The sequence below is a fragment of the Monodelphis domestica genome, chromosome 2, assembly GCF_027887165.1.
Source record: "Monodelphis domestica isolate mMonDom1 chromosome 2, mMonDom1.pri, whole genome shotgun sequence".
In the NCBI taxonomy this organism is placed as follows: Eukaryota; Metazoa; Chordata; class Mammalia; order Didelphimorphia; family Didelphidae; genus Monodelphis; species Monodelphis domestica.
The window spans coordinates 197,442,731-197,464,191 of NC_077228.1; the positions used below are offsets into that span (position 1 = coordinate 197,442,731).

Sequence of the window (21,461 nt, forward strand, 5' to 3'; positions counted from 1 at the left end):
TACTGAGGGACAGCCTGGGTTTCCTAAAGGAAAAACATATTTCAGGCAGCCAGAACCATGATCAAGACTATATACAAATTAACCAATGTATCAAATTCAGTTTAGCACTATGCTTCCTGGTGCCTGGCATAGCTTAAATGAATTAGCTACTGTTGGCATATTTTATTCAAACACTTAGTAAGTACCTACTATGTGGAAGGCTAGCACATGCTAAGCAAAGTATTATTATATAAATGAATAAGACATGGCCCCTATGCTAGGATATAGTTTACAATTTAGTAGAAGAGCTGAGAAGTACCCAAGTATTTATAATATAAAGCAGAATGTGTTAAAAATGAGTAAGAAAAAAGCCTTTATTACTTGGCTGAGTTTTGAACTTTATTCACGAGACCCCCACTAAAGAATTTATGATGTGATCAAAAAGATTAATCCAGGAGAAAAGCACAAGATGAACTGGCTTGGTGGATGAATAATGACAGGGAAACAAATTAGGAAGTTAGTAGTCCACATAATGAAGACTTTTATGTAAATCCCTTGAGAGTACAGGTTGTTTCATCCTTTGTATTTGTTATCCCCAATTTCTGGCACATAGTAAGTGCTTTTAAAAAATGGCCTTGTTGGGGGCAGCTGGGTAGCTCATTGGATTGAGAGCCAGTCCTAGAGACGGGAGGTCCTAGGTTCAAATCTGGCCTCAGCTACTTCCCAGCTGTGTGACCCTGGGCAAGTCACTTGACCCCCATTGCCTAGCCCTTACCACTCTTCTGCCTTGGAGCCAATACACAGTATTGACTCCAAGATGGAAGGTAAGGGTTTAAAAAAAAAAATGGCCTTGTTGATTGAACCAAAGTACTGGCAGAGGGAATGAAAAGGAGGTAATGAATTCAAGAGGTAGAATCAGTAGGATTTAGTAAAAGAGAGACAGTAAAAATTATGCCAAGGGAACACATTGATGCTATAAATAGAAATGGGGAAGCTGGAGTGAAGAGCAGGTCTGGGAGTAGCAAAAAGTTCAAGGTGGGTAAGAGTAGCAGAGGAATCAGTTTGGGGAATTAATTTGGAGATACCGGTAGAACATTGATACAGCTGGAAATTGGAATCTGGCACTCAGGAAAGAAGTGAAGGATTAGGGATACTGATTTGGCTGTAGCCTACATGGAAGTGACCATAAGGAATAGAATATAGAAGAAAAACAGTTGATGACAGTCTTGAAGCACACCTACATGGAAAAAAATCTAGGGACAGAAAATCAACAGCCAAAATAGAAAGGAAATCACAAAGTACTTGCAAACAAAGGAAGCAAAAGTATCAAGTAGGGACTAAATAGTTCAAAAGTTACAGGAAGGTCAAGAAAACTGAGAAAAGGTCTCTGAATTTGTGGTTTAGAAAGTCAATCTCTGATCGATTGTAGAGTTTTTAAAATACTGTAACAGAGATGGAAGCCAGATTGCAAAGGGCTCAGACTCAAGTGGATAGTGATGTATCAGTTCTTTGGATAAAAAATGAGCTAGGGCCAGAAGCAAGGAACCAGGAAAACAATTTAAAATAACTCAAGAAAGGTGATATAAAAGAAAGTATTTCCCCTATTCATCTATAGTCAATCAAGAAAATAACTAGACACTAAAAACCATATTGTTAGCTGATGAAAAAAGAAATAGATCACAGGAATGGAATATTGTCAGATGTCACTGTATTATTTGGTTTTGACTAACTGCTTTTTTCTTTGTTATAAAAGATGGTTCTATTAATGAGTGGGACACATTGAGAACTGTGGTGCCTCAAAAAGTCCAAATAAAAACATTTTTAAATGAAAGGTTAATGTAGCTCTTTTTGTTCAATTGATCTATAGAAAGTACATTGCACTGCAACTATCTTCGCACTATATTTACAAATAAAAATACTTAATTTTCATCAGCTGTAAGTGATTTAAGTGAAGTGTGCCTATAAAAATTGCCATTTGCCAGTACAGAGAAAGTTTCTGTTCTATCTATATTTTGGCAAACATATGAAAGTATTAATGCAAAATCAAAACTTAAAATGTTCTACCTTTAAATTATGCATTTCTTTGGGATCACTGAATTCAAGAAGAAAATCTCACTGCTTAAATAAACCTTCTGGTTTAGCACAGTACTTAGTGGGTTTTCTGAAGTATATCTGCTGATTTCAAATGAACAAATTTTTATTCCCAGTAGCCACAAAAATCTTATCATGCTAAAGGACACCAAAGCTGAATTTAATTCTAAATCTTGCATTAACTATCAAATCATCAACTAAGTTTCAAACTGTAGTATTGTAATGATGGTGACATAAGAAGGAGAAAGAACACAGCTGGATTTTCAGATTCCAGGTGGATTTTGCTGTGCCAGCCATTCTAATTTCTCCTTTGAATTGCAAACTGAGCAATTCTGGTTCACAAATCTCTGAAGAGAAGTCCTCCAAAGATGTCCACTTCATGGAGACTACCATGGATCAGTAAGAAATTTTCAGTATGAAAAAATATACCCAAACTGATGAAAGTCTGGTAAAATTTAAGTCCATTGCTTCAGAGACCCTAGTTTTCTATGGTGTCTAGCTAGGTATTTGTGTTATATTTTTTAAATGTTGTTTCTAGCCCCTTGGTAGGGAAGTCATCTTCGTTATGTAATCAACACCCTGCCATAGCACATTGCACAGACTGAAATAACAGTACCAGAAGAGCTATGAACTTCCCCTATGCATCTTAATGGGGCGTTAACTTTAGAGCCTAGTTGTGACAATTTAAATGCTAATACTATTAAAGCAAATAGTCCAGAACATAAACACACCCAGCTTGAGTCACTAAAATTTAACTAAAGCTACATTTGATTTTGGTAGGCTACAACAGTTGCTGTGCCTTTCTTTCATCACCCCTTGTGAATCTGGAGAACAAATCCTGCAGTGCATCTTTTTAAGAGAGTGGCATTTTCACTGAGGTGAAATAGGGCAAGCTGTTACACTATAATAGAAACTATGTATGGGAGCAGAGAGAATATGGTGGGTAATAAGAGAATATACTGAAGTCCTACATTATTTAGTAAGCCTTTTGAAATAGTACAGGAATAATATGGCCTGTTTGTTGTTTTAGGCCTTAGGAAAATCACTCCATGATCAGCAGAATTTTCTGGGATTTTGCCAAAGGTTTTCTATTCATTTCTCCTTATCCTGAAATGAGATGCAGGAAGCTAACAAACAGAGAATAAGGAACTAATACCAACAATAAATGAGCTATAACCAGAACAGGATGGCCACCTTAAATTTAGGGTGATGAGAGAGAATAATTGAGATTATTTGACTCTTCAGCATCAGAATTAGTCCTTACCCACAACTCCAAACATCTATGGCTGGTGTGTAGCGCTCCTCTCCTAACAGCAGTTCTGGTGGTCGATACCATAATGTAATGACTTTATTTGTATAAGGACGACTGAAATATAAAAAGCAACAATGATATATATTCTTATATTAGTACCAAACTTGACCTGTTGAGCAAATAAAATGGCAGTAACCACTCTATTTTTCTACTGCATTTGAGATTTTAAAGTAGTTCCTTTAAAGCATAACAATGGATGAATAAAAAGTAATAAATATAAGGAAAGATAGAAGGTAGCCAGGAAAATAAGGATTTCTATTCCAACTCGATATCTGGTTGAGTTGTTTAAACAAAGAAAAGGGTTGATTAACTCAGATCATTTCATAGTGTTTAAATCTGCCTAAGACAACTGTAACAGTTTGGCTAATAAAAGTACTCTGACAGTTTCTGAAGCAAATAGGGGGGAAAAAATCAAGAAATGAAGTAATTCATAATCCAGTATAATTTTACTAGATTGGCACCTCACCTCTCTTCAGAGCTATAGAGTCGAGCAAGTCCAAAATCTGCCAGCTTGATCTGTCCACTGCAAAATAAACAATTATTATCCTTTTCAATGAGTGACAGCAAAGGCCCTCATATCATATCTGAAATAATACCACTTCTGAAAGACAGACAGTCTGCAATGCAGCTGGGTTTGTTGTAGAAGACATGCCCTTAATCCTAACATCATAAGGGACTGGCAAGGAAGGAAAGAACAATGATAAAGATCACCTGTCTCTACAATTCTCAGCCCCTTAGAATAATTTTCCCGGACTAAAGCTGTTTTAACTACTACAGCCCACACTGATCTTGCTCCCTCCTTTGGGGTTATTTTTTTTTAAATTTATTGATATCTTGTTTTTATATCACCTATATTTTTCTATATCTTTCCTTATAATAAAAAAGTTAAAGTTCAGAAAAACTAACACATTAAAAAAAAAACACAAACACTGTTCCACATCCATGATCCCCAACTTGTACAAAGGGGGAAGATGTCTTCTTATGGGATATGCTTGGTCATTATAACTTTACAATATCCAGGTTCAATGTTTTTGTGGCTGTTCTTTCCAATTACAATAATTGTGGTCATTGTGTATATCATTTTCTTAGTTCTGCTTAATTTACATTTCATCATTCCATAAGTCTTCCAATGCTTTTTTCTTCATCTTAATTCAGTTTGTTACAGAGCAGTATTAGTCCATTAAAATCATGTACCACAACTTAAGTCATTCCCCAGTTGATAGGTATCTAACTATTTATAGTCTACTGCCATCACAAGAAATGCTATTATCAGTATTTTGATATGGGAGGCCTTTCTTTTTATTACTGACCTGCCTAGGATATATAACTTTAGGTAATTATTTATTTGATTGGTTTTTGGAGTCTTAACCTTCTGTCTTAGAATTGATACTATGGCAGCAGAGTAAATAAGGGCTAGGCAACTGGAGTTAAATGACTTGCCCAGGGTCACACAGCTAGAAAGTGTCCGAGGCCAAATTTGAACCCTGGACCTCCCAACTCCACTCCTGGTTCTTTATTCATCAAGCCACCTAGCTGCCCCAGAGCAGTTATTTTTTAATAAGCCATAACAATTAATTTTTCTCTGTTTTGTTGGTGTTAGCTTTATCTCTCTTAACTAGTCATTATGTTCTTTGAGAACAGAGATGATGTCTGGTTTCTTTTGCACCCTAGTTTCCTTCCAGCTCTAGGTTTTAAAACCCCTACTTAATTATTGATGAGAGTCTTTCTAGGCTATGGCTTTAACAGAAATTTAGTATTACCTATTGAGATAATAGAAATTTATTATTACGTATTAAGAGTTAGTGTGGTGTAGTTTGCAAGAGAATAGGCTTCAAAGTTAAGATGGCTTAGGTTCAATACTTGACATACGTATTGGCTGAGTGATCTTTAACTTCTCAATACTAAGAAACTCTGGGATTTAGTTAGGTTGCAACCTGCATGGTCCAAGGAAATGACCCTCACTATAATAAAAACCTAAGAAATCTGATCGATAGTATCAGAGAGCTTCCGTAGGAAAAAACAGCTGTCCTCCCTGATATCAGCTCCAAAATATTTAACAACATGGGTCAATTATCAATATATCTGTATAATTTATATTTACTACCTTTTTGGTAGTCATTTATTTGTTTAATCTTTTATCATTTTCAAGGGAAGAACCAACAACTCATCTTTTCTAGTTCCCCTCTGAGACTAGTGCTTCTTCAATGACCAGTCTTTAACAAAGGTTAGATCTTATAGGTATACTGAAAGAGAAAGGAGGCTATCACAAGTAACATTTGAAAAAAATGATTACAAAAGGAAGATCTTAAAGACAAGTAAGAGCATTTCAAGAAACCACTGGTCACAAAATTAATTAGGCAGAGACAGAAAATAATCTTAAGTACCCTTGATCAGGCACAGATGCTCATAGGACATATTGGTATGTCTGCCAGGGTGGGGGTGCTGCTCCATCCCCCCCTCTTCCCAGAGCACAAGGACATTTTTTTGCATGTCCTGCCCCTCTGTCCAGACACCCAAAGTAGGCACTTCCTCTTTCATTCTCTGGGGTAATGCTAGGGAAGGGGAGGGGGCAGGGCTCACAGGCAGCTTGAAGAGTCAGTTTGGGCACCCACACTTGGAAATTTTAGTCAATATTGCCAGGGGGATAAATGAGTAGAACAGTATCAACTACATCCTTCTGGCAAGGTGGGATACCGTTGGGTCTAAGGATCTGTCCTTCTGCTGTGCCCTTAGAACTGCTAAGCACTGCCACCTACCCCATTGCTACCCCATGACAAATCTAAGCCTGGTCACCTGCTCTGCCATATATCCCAAGGATCACTGGACCTTCTTATCTACCTTGAAGCTGATCCCTCTCAGATATAATATCTCCAATCAGAATGTGAGTTCCTTGGGAGCAGAGAGTAGCTATTGTGTTTTTGTTTGGGGGATCCCTAATGCTCAGCATGCATAGTAAGTAATTTACAAATGTTTTTTCATTCATGTCATATATGATGATCCCAAACATTCAACATATTTTTTAGGAACATGGGATTTTTAAGGTTAGAAAGGACCACAGGTATCATCTAGTCCAGTGGTTCTAAACTTTTTTTGCATCGCCTTTGGTAGTCTGGTGAAGTCTATGGACTTCCCAGAATGTTTTTAAATATGTAAAACATGAGATTATAAAGGAAACCAATTATATTAAAATACAACTATCTAAATAATAATAGTATTGAGAGCCAGGCCTAGAGATGGGAGGTCCTAGGTTCAAATCTAGCCTCAGACACTTCCCAGCTGTGTGACCCTAGGCAAGTCACTTAACCCCCATTGCCTAGCCCTTACCACTCTTCTAACTTAGAACTAATACCCAGTATTGATTTTAAGACAGAAGGTAAGGGTTTAAAAATAATAATAATAATAATAATAATGATAGCTAACATTTGGTATAACACTATGTGCCAATTATTGTGCTAAGCGATTTACAATGATTATCTTATTTGATCCTCACAACCACCCTGTGAGGCAAGTGCTCTTACTACTTCCATTTTACAGATGAGGAAACTGAGACATCAGTTAAGTGACTTGCCCAGGTCATGTGGCTTAATAAGTACTAATCCCAGTGGTACCTAAAATATTTTATAAAAGAAGTTTAGAGATGTCAGGTTAAGAATCTGTTATTTAGTTCAGCCCCTTCATTTTACATATGAGTAAACTGATGCTTAGAGAGGGTTAAGAAGATCTGGATCCAGATCTTAGATTACAAACTTAGCATTCTTTCCTCTATACTACCCTCTTTCCTTAAATTTAAAGTTAATAATGTCCTAAAAACAAACAAACATAGCTATAAATGTGTTTTGAGCTCAGCCTAGAACTAGGAAGTCCCCTCCCCCTTTTAATTTCCATCACTTAGTATTGCGTTTTGTACATAATAGACACTTAATGCTTTTCATTGATTTATTCATTTAACTAATCTTGTCTTTGGATAGTCTATTAAAGGCCCAGAAGACCTAAAATGAGGTTATATACTTAGGGCCTCTGACAATAAGGTTGGGTCCAAAAGACAAAAATTAATGGTAGAAATTAAATAAACCTAGAATACCATCGATAGCACTGGTACTATGGTTAAGATGGGCAGCTGGTGGTGTAGTAGCTAAAACCCTTTGGTCAGGAAGATTCAAGTTCAAATTTGGCCCAAGATATTTAATAGTTGTATGACCCTGGGCAAGTCACTTAACCCTGTCCCAGTTTTCTTAACGATAAAAATGGGGATAATAAGAGCACTTACCTCCTAGGGTTATTGTTGAGGACAAAATGAGGCATCTGTAAAGTATTTTGCAAACCCTAAAGTGCTATATAAATTTCAGCTATGATTATGATTGAGATCATTGCTTCTTCCTCACGAACCATTATATGAGCAATATAATGCCGGTAAAACATTTTGGTGAAATGGTGGAAAGTCATCAATGAAGGTCAAATTGAATGTCTTAGTTGTGATCCTTTAAAAATGCCAATAGTGGGGGCAGTGGATTGAGAGCCAGGCCTAGAGATGGGAGGTCCTAGGTTCAAATCTGGCCTCAGCCACTTCCTAGCTGTGTGACCCTGGGCAAGTCACTTGACCCCCATTGCCTAGCCCTTACCAATCTTCTGCCTTGGAGCCAATACACAGTATTGACTCCAAGACGGAAGGTGAGGGTTTAAAAAAAAATAAAATAAAATTTAAAAAAAATGTCAATAGTCTCATGTTTCCCTTTGTAGATAATCTGGGCAGAGCAGCAAATCCTCAGAAGATTATGCTACAAAATGGAACACTGGAACAATCATTTAGCTTAATTAGAAAGAGACTTGTAAAACTAGTATATGACTAGAATATTCACAGTGTTAAACTATTATTATTGATTGGTGACAACAGTTTTTATCTATTATAAAGACCTCAGACCCAAGTATCAGAAGAGATATTTTGTTCTTCAGATGGTAGAATTGCTACCACTGAAAAAATGTTTGTGAACTGAGATCAATAATGTAAACTCTATGAGAAGCCAGACAAAAACAAAGACTATGGGAAGCTAACAACTCTCTAATCACCAGATTCCTGTGTCAAGCTGTGCATATAATATCCAAGAATTACAACATCCACCTTAGTCCTAGATTCTCTGGAAGATCCCAAACATGATCCCCAAGTGGTTTAAGGAAATGCTGGGCAGATTTCTTTCTTCTGAGCAATAGGGAAACTTGCCTAGGGGTTCAGAAACAAGAAACCCCATAATATTGTGAAGAAAAATAAATTTGCTGAGTCTATCAGGGCCATTATATTATTATTTTGTAACTGCTGCAGTGGCTTTACAGGGAATACTTTTGGGCAATCTGATATTGAATCGCAGAATTTTAAGAACTGGAAGGGACCATAGACTGTCTAATCTAACCTATACTTGAACAGAATTCCCTTCAGAAATATATATCAGAGGGAAGCTAGATGGTTCAGTGGATAGAGACTCAGGTCTCAAGAGGGGAGGTTTAAATGTGTCCTCAGATACTTCCTAGCTGTGTGACCCTGGGCAAGTCACTTAATCCCTACTGCCTAGTCCGTAACACTCTTCTGCCTTGGAACCAATACATAATATCAGTTCCAAGACATAACGTAAGGGTTTCAAAACAACAACAATAATAATAATAACAATAACTAATACAATATATACCAAGATTAAGCATGTTACCTTCTGGAATGTTTTTAACTAAAATTACCTTCATGATCTTAACTGCTAGGGCCTTAAAGAGTTTAAATTTAGGACCTTTGCTAGTCAGAATAAATCACTCTCAAGGATGATTAATACCATTTGCTGATATTATTTGTAATACAGTAGTATATAATTTTATATAGTTTATAAAAGTGCTTTTCTATATAGTATTTAATTTGATTCTCACCAAAACCTTTGAAATTCCTAAAACAAGTATCATATAAATGAGGATATGGAGGCTCAAGAGATACTAAATGTCTAGTCCAATAGCATATAACTTCTAAATGGTCAAGTCAGAACTAGAAGCAATGTCTCCTAACTCTAAGTCTGTGTTTTGTCCACTATACTATCGTTCGTCCAATGAATCCAGAGACTAGCACTACATATAACATATTATTTAGTTTGAAATTAAAGGGGGAAAGGAAAGAGAGGGGGGAAAAAATTCATCTTAATCCAGTTACTATCTTTACCTGTTGTTCAGTAAAATGTTGGAACATTTAATATCCCGATGTAGGAAGTTCTTTTTGTGGCAGTAATCCAAGCCTTCCATTAGCTGTTTCATGAAAGATTTGATGTGGTCCTCAGAAAAATGTACTAATCCAGACTCTAGCAGCCCCATTAAGTCATGGTCCATGTATTCAAATACAAGGTAAAAGGCACCTAGGAAAGAAATATATGATTTTTTTATTTTAAAGAGAAGGAAAAACTGTCCATAGGCTCCCACTTCTAGTTAGAACAGAATCACACAGCTGGTAGCAACCTTACCTAATCCAACCCCTTTATTTTATAGAAGAAACTGAGACCAACTAAAGTCAGATAACTTGCAAAAAATTCAAACACCTCTTTGGCAACAAAACTGAAATTAAGAGCCCAGATTTTCTGGTTCATAATCTAGTGCTTTTTCCACAATCATACTTTAATAAAACAAATATGCTAAGACAGAAACAGTTCAACCTTTAATACTAGAAGTAAGGCAGATAAATTAAAGGTTTATACAATATTTAGCAGAACCTATGTATGTTATTAATAAGATGAAATTCGTGAGCTCAAGAGAACTGGATTATCTAGTCTAACACCACAATTTTATAAATGCACATAAATCTGAGAGGAAAATAATACAGATAGTATTCATGAAAAATGAGAAATCTGTATCATCCAGCAGAGAAGTATACCTATAGAACACAGAATTTAAGATATAAAAAGTCCTTGTGGGTCAGATCAGATGCCTATTTAGACCCAGATTCTGAGAGTGGCACCCAGTAGGATATTTTGTGGGCACAGTTGTCCTTCATGATGTCAAAAGGTATGAGATACTCCTCTAAATATAGCTTGCTTTGCTTAATCGCATTTGATTCATACTTCATTAAATTAACTAAATCCTATATTTTTACTACTTGATTTTGTATTTGCTTTAAAACACCTCTGAATATGGTGGGATGCCTCCTTGATTTTAAAACTCCAAGATTTTCTTGACATATTAATTGTTTACCTTACCAATCCCTTCAAGATATCAGATTCCATTCATGGTCCACCTCAACTTTCATCTCTCCAGATGAATCCAACCCACTTTCTTTTTCAATCTATCTTAACATATAAGACACCTTTGGTTCTCTGTCCCTCCCCTCCCAGCATATCATTTATTAATAAAGGCAGGTGATCTATTAATAAAGGAATAGATCAATGGCAGATTCTCTGTCTTTCTATTCCACTCTCCCTCCCCTAAATCTATTTCATCATTTTAGATGTCCTCTGAACCTATTCCAAGTCAGCTTTGAAATAATGAGAAAAGTTATGCAGAAGTATATTTTTAAAATAGGGAGGGGGTAGCTAGGTGGCATAGTGGATTGGGCGCTGGGCCTAAAGGCAGGGAGAGTCATCTTTCTGCGTCTAAATCTAGACTAAGACACTTACTAGCTGTATGACCCTGGGCAAATCACTTAACACTTCATGCCATTTAAAAAAAAATAGGGGCCAATAGGATAAAAATTCAATCCACAAAAAAGTAACAAAAGCCATAATTCCTGATCCTTTTCTGGTATGGCATAGAAGTATTGTATTTTGAAAGTACCCATTATAAACTTATGCTTGGCCTAATCATTCATCCACTTAGAAATCAAATCACCTAATACTGTATTGTTTCCTTTTAACCGACTGGCCTTATTTGATTGTTTTTAATGTATAAAAGCTTATCTCCATATGTATGTTAACTACCTTTGTCCTTTTTGAAATCCAGTGCATCTTGTTTATCTGTGACAATTTCCTTCATATTAACAACACTCCTGTGGATCAGCTGTCGAAGAATTTTGATCTCACGAATGGCTGTGATTGGGAAGCCTTCTTTCTCGTTGTCTAGTCGAACCTTCTTTAGGGCTACTAGCTCTCCTGGGAAAACAAAATCCATTCTATCAGGTCATTATGAAGTATCAGACTGAGTATCAACATAAGCAAAGTAACATACCAGGCATTTCATATGATTTAAGAATGAAGAATGTAATGCCTGCTCTCATTTGTATATTTATATCTCAAATGAAAATATTCTTGTTTATATACTTAACCTTGCATATAATTATTTCTAAGTCTAGGAAAAATATAAAAGAATAAAATGCATCAGTAATTCAAAAATTTCATTTCAACAGCAAAATAATAAAGAGATTAGATAATTCCTAAATGATCATTTTCAGCCCTTGAATAAATGAAAATGAATTTTCTGCTTTTGGAAACATCAAGTCCCTCTTCATTTACTACCTCGGTACTGATAGTAAAAGCAAAACTAACGGTGCAATTATTAACTTTACTAAGTCTAAGAGTTGATCATTTAAGACAGCATCACTATAGCAATTTTTTAAAAAACTGAAATGTCTAAGTTTTAATCAACTCTTAAAAGTCCCCTGGTTACTAATAAAGATGCTCCAACATAAACCAAAGAGTTGGGATAGGGGGCAGCTGAGTAGCTCAGTGGATTGAGAACCAGGTCTAAAGATGGGAGGTCCTAAGGTTCAAATTTGGCCTCAGACACTTCCCAGCTGTGTGACCCTGGGCAGGCCACATTGCCTAGCCTTACCACTATTCTGCCTTGGAGCCAATACAAAATATTGAATCCAAGATGGGAGGTAAAGGTCAAAAAAAAAAAAGATTGGGATAATGGTGTTTTACCTGTGTCTTTGTCCTTGGCTTTGTATACTTGTCCATATGTTCCCTCCCCAATAATTCCAATTATGTCAAACTTGTCCACACAGCGCTTCCCCCAATCACTTTCTGTTTGTCTCCTTTCCCCATAACGTGGGCAACAGATTCTATAAGCAAGAAAACATTTTAAAAATAAAATGCTCACTGAAAAAAAAAAGAAATGCTTTTATGATAATCAATTTAATCTGATTGTTCCTCTTGTGAAATTTTTATGGAAAATCTAAATAGTAGAGTACTGTACTTTCAGAAAGAAACTTGGATTTACTAGGTTGATAAAAGGAATTTAAATAGGCTTGTTTTCCTCAAGTGAAAAGAATTATCTGGCCTTCCTTTATGCAAGATCGTTCTTAAAATTATAGAAATGTTTTATCTAATTAATGTAAAAGTGACAAGTGATAGGGTTTTAATGATATATTCTAATTTACTCAATCATACCTTAAAAGAAATTGCTGAGACTTTTTGTTGTAGCATAAAAACTAGAAACAAAGTGACTGTTCATTAAGAATGGCTGAACAAATTAGGATATATAAATGTAATATTATTGTCCATAAGAAATGATAAAAAGGTCTGATTCAGAGAAAAACTTGGGATCTTTGTGATACAGAGTGAAATTCTCAGAAAGAGAACAATTTTTACAATGACCACAACCCTGTGAAGGAAAACAACCACAGAAAACTTAAGACTGCTGCTCAGTGCAATGATCAATCATAACCACAAGTAATGATGAATTATGCTTTCTACCTCTTGGCAGAAAGTAGATCTCTTGAGTAGAGAAAGAGTTCTCAACTTGGGGTCACTGAACTTGTTCTATTATTATTTTAATAACTTTACTTCAATATAATTGGTTTCTTTTATAATCCTCTATATTTTCTCTATATTTTACTTAATGAATTTAAACATGATCTTCTTTTTTCACCAGACTGCCCACTCACAAAAAGTTAAGATGTGCTGGAATAGATACACATTTTCAAATACAGATAATGTATGGATATGTTTTACTAGACTATACTTTTTTCTTATTAAAATTATATTATTATTTCAAAATAGATACTAAACATATAATACCAATACTGCTCTGCCTTGTCTGTGTACCCTACTGAACTTTCTTCTGCTCTCTTCTTTGTATTTTTAAATGTTTCAAAGATGTTTTCTTTCATTTTTTCTTTTTTTGCATCACTATTATTACTCCTCATCATAATAAAAGCTTTCAGTTGTAATAAAGTTCCCATGTTATAAAAGGGGGCTTTTATGGGGGGGGGGGCAAAGATAGTTATGAGGAACAGGAAAGGTGGATATTGATAGCAAAAAAAAGAATGTCAATGAAATATTTAAAAACACAACAGACCAGAAGAAAATTCAGAAGGGCAAAGGAAAAAACTCGAGAGTGGGAATTACCAAATTAAACTTGAAATATACTTAAAAGATAAAATATATAGAACATTCAGTTTCATATTTAATATTCTTTTCTGCTCGTTGTATTGAACATTGAGAAATGTTCATAATTATAAAAAGGAAAAAAAATTTTTAACTTCAGAGGCCAATGCTCTTGTTTATTCTTCCATTAGGCTATCTGTTTTACTGGTCACCCTGATCAAAAAGACTTGTTTTAACTCAACACTGAAAGTATTACCAATTTAACAAACACACCAGGAAGAATGAGTTGGCTATAAACCTGAGAATTGATAGATTTTCCTTTACTTCCAAAAACTATGTGACACACATAGTAAAGAACAAAAGTAGTGAGCATATTTTGCCAGGTCTACTGTAAATATTTCAGAAATGGCTTAAAACTAGTCAGTAGAGATTCATTCTCTTTACTCTCTAGCTTCACCAGTCTTAAGCCATTGTTATATATACAAGTACTTAAGAAACATCTGATGAATTGAATTTAGGCTTAGGCTATCATCTGTAATTCTACTGACTTAGGTTAAGTGCATAGGACAAGAATCAATTAACAAACATTTATTAAACTTCTACATGCCTAACATTGTGTTAGGTCTGGAGACACAACTACAATAAATAAAACAACCTCTAACAAGGTACCTATAACCAGAAAGACAACAAGGTCATACCTAAGCATTTATATATCAAATATATAAAGAATAGAAAGAAAATATAAACTAGTTAAATACAAGTTAGCTTGAGAAAGAAAGAAAGCACTGATATTTGAGGGGATAAGGATCTTCACACTGAAGGCAATGCTTAGGTTTTTTCCTTGAAGGAAAAGAGGTTTACTATGAGGCAGAGAAAAAGTGAGAGTGTACTCCAAGCATGGAGGATAGGCAACACAAAGACATAGAGAAAGAAATGAAATTAGGAGTAACAGAGGCCAATATGGTCTTGAAGAATGTTACTGAAGAATTTCCAGCCTCATGTATACAATGAGACATGGAAGACAGTATGGGACAAGGTTGTAAGAAGCTTTAAAAGCTAAACAAAGGAGTTTATATTCAACTCTACCAGCAACAAGATTCCAAAGAAGTTGATTCAGTAACATGGTTATATCTAAGATAAAAACAGAGATTCATGAAAAAACTTACTTTGGTCTCTTTTTATATGGTTGTTGAGGTGGGGTGGCAGCCTTTGGTTCTGGAGAGTCTGGGGGAGAGGGATCACCACCGGGGAGCTCTGGAGGAAGAGGGAGGTCCATGAGCAAATGCCGAGTTCTTTGTTCCTTTTCCTTCTTCATAGGTTTTGGAGGAAGACTCTCCTTTGGACTAAATCAAAGGGAAGAGATGACAATTATTTAAAGGGATATACAAACAATAGTTTTCAAAGAATATGAAGCTTGTCAATGAGGCAAAATAAGAGATAGTATTACAAGTTATTGTTCTTTTATATGTAATTAACACAAATTTATACAGTTATAAAGGTTCTATGGATGAGGTATTACTTATGATTCCTTTATAAAATTCTACTTTTATTCACACTCTTAGATAACAGTAATAGCTCACATTTACATAACAATTAATCAACATATATTTATTAATGACCTACTATGTGTCAAACACTATACTAGAGATACAAATACCAAAAATAAATCAATCTTTACTGGAAATAAGCTTACTTTCTAATGAGGCAGACAATAAGTAATTCTGCAAATAATGAAGTATGTATACAAATTTAATAAATACACATATATGTTGTTATAAACAGAAAGTAGTTTGGGAGGGAGGACACTAGTGATTGGAGAAAATCGGAAAAATTTTCATAAAGATGATGATTGATCCCTGAATTGCATTTTAAGGGATGAGACAGACTCTCTGAGGTAGACCTAGGGAGGAAATACATTCCAGGTATGAGGGGAAAGTCAGTGCAAAGGCAAGAAGATGGGAAAAAAATGTCTGGTGTGTGAGGAACAGAGAAAATGTCTCTTTGGCTAAACTTTAGAAAGCAAGAGGGAGAGTACCACCTAAAAAGGCTGGAAAGATAAGTCAGAAGGGGTCCTAACTCAAATTCAGGACTCCTGTTTTTCAGAGCAGTATTCTTTCCACACATCATATTGTCTGTCTCCCATTCCATTATGTACCTTTCTAACTGTTCACTGAAATGGGCCAAGTACACATGTACGTACACACACACACACACACACACTCGGCTATATAACCAAGTAGAATCCTTCAATTTATAGATATAACTACAAACATATAAAAGCTTATCATCTCTTGCTATATTTTGATTAATTCTTAAGAAATATAACATGACCCTGGTGATATCTGCATATTGAATAAGAGTTTAAGCCTTGTATATTACCAAAGATGTAGAAAGAACTTCAAGTGGAAACTGTGTACTTAATGATATTTTGGAAAGGAGAAAAATCATAAAACTGGCAGATAAAACAAGAAAAATTATAAATTGATATTGCAGTGGCTTAATGAACTAATAAGCACAGTGCCTGGCAAATATAAGGCAAATAAAAATATTTGTTATGGTAGTAATCAGAATAATTGTTTTATCCAACTTTATCCAAAAGAAAAAGTATCTAAGCAATTTCCTCAGGTTTATTTTAGGGCAACAAGTAGAAAGAAATATTTTATACTAGAATCAAAGAATTCAACAAGGGCTACTGAGGCAATGATAGCATTAACTGAAATAGACTGGGAAATTAATTTGACTTTCTATACATTTAATCTACTTTAACATATTACAAGATAAGCAATATGTTAGAACACACATGTGAAAGAAATCAGGATCCATATATACAAAAATCCCAATTTACTCCATTTCTAAATTTTTTAGTTTCTTGTTTTTAAGGAGCAACACCCACTTTTCCTCCTTCCCCCTCCCACTCCCAAAAGAAAAAGAAATCAAAACATCTGTTATAAACAAGTATAGTCAAGGAAAAGAAATGTCCACATAGGGTACGTTGTTGTTTTTTTTTTTAAACCTTGATTTTATACATTGAGTCTTTTATCTATCAGAAGATAGGCAGCATGTTTCCAACTGGTCATTGTACTGATCAAAATTCTTAAGTCTTTCCAAGCTGTCCGACTTTATAATATCGTTGGTTTTATAGTTTGTATAAACTGTTCTTTTGGTTCTGTTCGCTTCATTCTGCATCAAACCATACAAGTCTTCCCAGGTTTGTCTGAAACCAACTCCTTCATCATTTCTTATAGCACAAAAGTATGAACCTTTTATATACCATAACTTATTTAACCATTCTCCAAATGATGGGCAACCCCCCCAGATTCCAATTCTTTGTCACAACAAAAAAGGGCTATATTTTTTACATCTTTAAGAGTTTAAGACCAATCCCTCCCTTAATCTATTTCCTCTCTAATATCTCGTCTCTTTTTCCTTATTTCCCATTAGAGTATAATGTATTTTTTGTACCCAACTTTGTGAATGACAATGTTTTCTTCCCTCCTTTGAGTAGTTCAGAGAAGAGTCATATTCATGTGTCAGTCACAGTCTTAATTCTTTATTTGAACAGACTTCTACTTGGGGACTGATTATGCAAGATAACTTTGCATAACATTCCTCTTTCTTATTCCCTGCCCCATTCTCCAGCTCCTTTCCATCCTTCTTTTAAGATTGAGATATAATTGAACCCATGCTTTTTTTGGACACAGTCAATGTGGGAATTTGTTTTGCTTGTCTATACATGTTTGTAACAATGATTTACTTTTTCTTCTTTCTCAAGCCAGGAGAGGGTGCAGGTGGAAGAGAATATGGATCTAAAAATAAAATTTAATTTTAAAAGCACATAACAGAATTCTACCCAGACTTTCTGTTAATTAGATTCTTATGACCCTAATTATAATAGAGGGGACACATATTATTTCCCCATATTAGAACATAAGTAGTTTATCCTTGTTTAGGCCCTGAAGATTGCTCATCTTTTAACTTTTTTAATGTTCCTATTGATTTCTGTATTTACACTTCAAAGTTTCTATGAATCTCTGGTCTTTTCATTCAGGAATGCTTGGAAGTCCTCAATTTCATTAAAGATCCATTTCCCCCATTATAGAATTATACTCCAGTTTTGATGGGTAAATTATTATTAACTGTAAGTTCATATCCTTTGCCTTCTAGAATATTATATTCCATTTTCTCTAATACATTATATTTGTAGCTGCTAAATCATGTGTGATCCTGGCTCTAGTTCCTCAGTACTTTAATTCTTTCTGGCTGTGTGTAATTTTTTTCTTTGACCCGAAGTCCTGAATTTTGGCTATTAAGCTCCTGGAAGTTTCATTTTGGAATTTCTTTCAAAAAGTACAAGGATTCTTCTACTACTTTGTGTTCTGGTTCTAAGAGGTCTGGACAGTTTTCTTTTATGATCTTTTTTGAACTATGATGATATATAGGCTCTTTCTTTTGCTTATGGATATCAAGTAATTTAAAGATCCTTAAATTTTTTCTCCTTAATCTGTTTTTTGAGTTTGTTTTTGCTATCATAAGTCTTAAATTTTCTTCTATTTGTTTATGTCTTTTGACTTTATTCTTAACATTTCTTGACTTATGAAGGCATTACTTCTTAGCGTATTATTACTATTATGGTCCATTCTTATTTTCAGGGAGTTTGTTGCTTGTGCAATGTTTGTTGCTTGTGTTCATTCCTTTTCCAATTTTTTCTTCCATAGCTCTCATTTCTTTTCTTGTTTATTGTTCTGATTCCTATTTTCCAATTATAAAAAACTAAAAAAAAAATCTTACTTCATTCAATTAAAAAATCTTGGTTGAATCTGAACCCAAACTATGTTTTATTCTAAGGCTTTACTTTTACATTGAAGTCATTCTCTTCCTCTAGCTATGTTTAAAGTCCCCACCACCATTACAGTTTTTCATGATAGGATATTTTTTTGTTTGCTCATTCTTCTATCTTCCCATCTTTGGACTTGATGTTAGGGCTAGGCTCTGGGCACTTCTGAAGGGAATGTCTGGGCTAGTCCTGCTACTGTTTTCTTTCAGGAATAAGTGTTGTATTATTCCACAATCTCAAAGAAAAGTCAAGTGGCAATCTTTCAGTACTCCCAAAGTTGGTAGATTCAGGGCAAATCTAAACACTATCTGCTCTGGGTGAGAGCTCTGCAAGTTCCTCAATTGGTTTTGAGTCTGAGCAACTGGCCTATGGGCTTAACCTCCTTTGGAGTTTCAGCATAATACTGTTGAGTCTATCGTTATCAGCAAACTGAAAGCTCTGCTAGTTCATAGTAGTAAAACTGAGTCTGGGATTTCTACCAAGGTTATTTCTCAGCAGACCAGATAAAGCTAGAAGTTGGAAACACAATCTTCATTTCCTCCTATAATCTGAGCCATACCCACTGCTGCTTGCTTTTGAACTTGTTCCTCTCTTCTATGCATCCAGGGCCTTTGACCATTCCTTCTTTTAGAATATTACTCTTGGCCACCAGGTCCGATTCCCAGGATTTGTATCTCAATAATAAATGATCAAGCTGTCAATTGATACCCACTCCCTGCACTAGGCTGTGATCAGTACTGGTAGAGATGTGGGACCTTTCTTTTGTAAACCTCAAAATTTCTTAGACTTATAAATGTCACACTTTGCCTTTAGGCTCATTTTCAGTTCTCTTTTAGTCCCAGAACACGGGAATGTTCTAAAGGTAAGGCCCCTGACCAGACCCTGTTTTCAAGGACTGAAGTCTTCTCTTTCTGTCTTCTGCTGCCTTTTTAGTGGATTTTCCCACCAGAAGTTGGTCTGATCAAAGATCTATTTTTTTAAGATCTATTTGGAGAAGTGGTGTGTGTGTGTGTGTGTATGTGGGGAGAATGGGAGATGGCTTGTTATATATTTCTTCTTACTACTTCACTATCTTGGGTCTAAACCTCTCAATGCCTTTCTATATTGCAACTTTTCCTCATTGCTGTTTCAATATATTGAACATAAGAAATTAAATGGGAATTTGGGGGGGAGTTTTGTGGAAGCCACAAATGACATCTGAAGGCTAGCAAACAACATAGAAAAAGTTTAAAAACTCAGAAATGCATAAAATATATGTATAGCATTATATAATAAACCTATTTTATCTTAAAATACCATAAAAATACACAATTTCCCAAAAGTTACAATAAGGTACTGTAAACACACCATAAAAGAAAAAGAAAAATTTGGATTTCTTCTCTAGTACAAAGGGTTGGCCAAAACTTTTTACAGATAGTCCAGCTCTCACTTTTAACCCCAGAGATGTGGAAAGGACACCTGTACTTTTAAAAGCACTTTACTTTTTGCACAGAGAATCCTAATTGTCCTCCAAAGACACCAATGAGAAATAAAGGGTTTTTTAATTCAATATGTAAGAGCCAAGCAATGAACAAAGTTATTAAGCTTGTGAAAAGTATCTTTCCCCTAGAAAGAAAAGACAGATGAGTCTAAAACATTACAATCCAGCTGCATTATGGTGATGTGTTATCATCACATCCAGCATAGTACAGCTAAATGTGTCTAGACAGTTTGAACACTTCTCTGGAAAAATTGTCAGTCTATCCGGAAATTATGTTCAATGTTACTATAAAAAACTAAAATGTCTGAAGCTGAAAATCAAAAGGATAGAAAGGACAAGAAACTATTCTTTTTATTCCCTTTAAGAATTTCAGAGAAAGAGATGACCTGCCCCACTATCAATTTTGTGTCTCCTAACCATTAAAGCCTATTTTCTTTCCTTCCTCCCCACCATGACGCTCCAGTAGATATGAATTACTTCTCCAGTGGATGAACTGTCTTGCCTTTATCATTTCACTATTACTCCAAATTTTATATTTATGCTTTGTCATCTCTATTTTCTATTGATCCTAGTATGAGAGTAAAATAGGTTATGCACTTTTGGTAGTAGCAAAGAACTAGAAACAAAGTAGATATCCATTGACTGGAGAATAACGAATGAATGCACTAGAGTATTACAATGTACAATGCTATAAGAAATAACAAATATAACAAAAACAGAAAAGCATAGAAAGACTTACATGAGCTGATGTAGAGTGAAGCAAAGGAAAAAAATCCCAATGTAAGTAAAAAGAATAACCACAATCAAAAGCGAATATCAGGGGCAGGTAGGTGTCTCAGGGGATAGAGAGCCAGGCTTGGAGACAGGATGGAGACAGGATTTAAAAAATCATTTTGTATTGAAGACAATGAAAAATTCTCTTATCCCATGAGATATACTCTAGTATGTTTATTAGTATATTGGTTTATTAAACCAATTGAAGTTTATCAACTCTACATTACATTAAGTATGGATATTCGTTAATTTATGTGTGAACATATCAGGGCACATAAAGAAAACCAATATAGGCACATTACTATTACAACAAATTTCATTTTGTGTCTAACAAAATCTTGACACTCCCCAACCTGATTGTTGGAAGTATGGCAGGTACTGGGAGAGTATAGTCTAATTAGGGATCTGACCACAAGAGTACTGGTATAGTCAGGAAAAGCCTTTCTCTGCTAATATAGACCCAAGAAATGCTGATGTTAATTCAATTCAACAAGTATTTATTAATATCTCTTGAAAAACTTTGGCCTCTCCTTTTCAAACTATGTTCATATAATAATAGTGTGTTAAGAGTACTGAACAGGTCAGCTAATCAGAGGATCTCCTCAGAATTCATATTAGTATTTTACCTAAAAGCCATCCTTCTCCACTGAATCTTTATCTAGTCAGAGGCCCCTTAGTCTAGTGGATAGTTACTAGATAAATCCATCCATCCTCCAG

General features: G+C 35.1%; 1 protein-coding gene across 5 annotated transcripts in view; it reads right to left on the reverse strand.

Moving 5' to 3' along the window:
- The window catches only part of CDK12 (cyclin dependent kinase 12), a 71,433-nt gene that overhangs the window by 39,020 nt on the left and 10,952 nt on the right, over positions 1 to 21,461 (reverse strand). For all 5 annotated transcript variants that reach the window (XR_001628065.2, XR_001628062.2, XR_008916370.1 and 2 more), the window contains exons 3-8: positions 14,823 to 14,999; positions 12,250 to 12,389; positions 11,308 to 11,478; positions 9,567 to 9,756; positions 3,849 to 3,905; positions 3,335 to 3,436 (exon numbers count right to left, since the gene is read on the reverse strand). Coding sequence is in view for 2 of the 5 variants with exons in the window: in XM_007482314.3 (XP_007482376.1) it covers positions 3,335 to 3,436; positions 3,849 to 3,905; positions 9,567 to 9,756; positions 11,308 to 11,478; positions 12,250 to 12,389; positions 14,823 to 14,999 (837 nt within the window). In the remaining 3 variants the exon portion in view is untranslated. The remainder of the gene's footprint in view (positions 1 to 3,334; positions 3,437 to 3,848; positions 3,906 to 9,566; positions 9,757 to 11,307; positions 11,479 to 12,249; positions 12,390 to 14,822; positions 15,000 to 21,461) is intronic.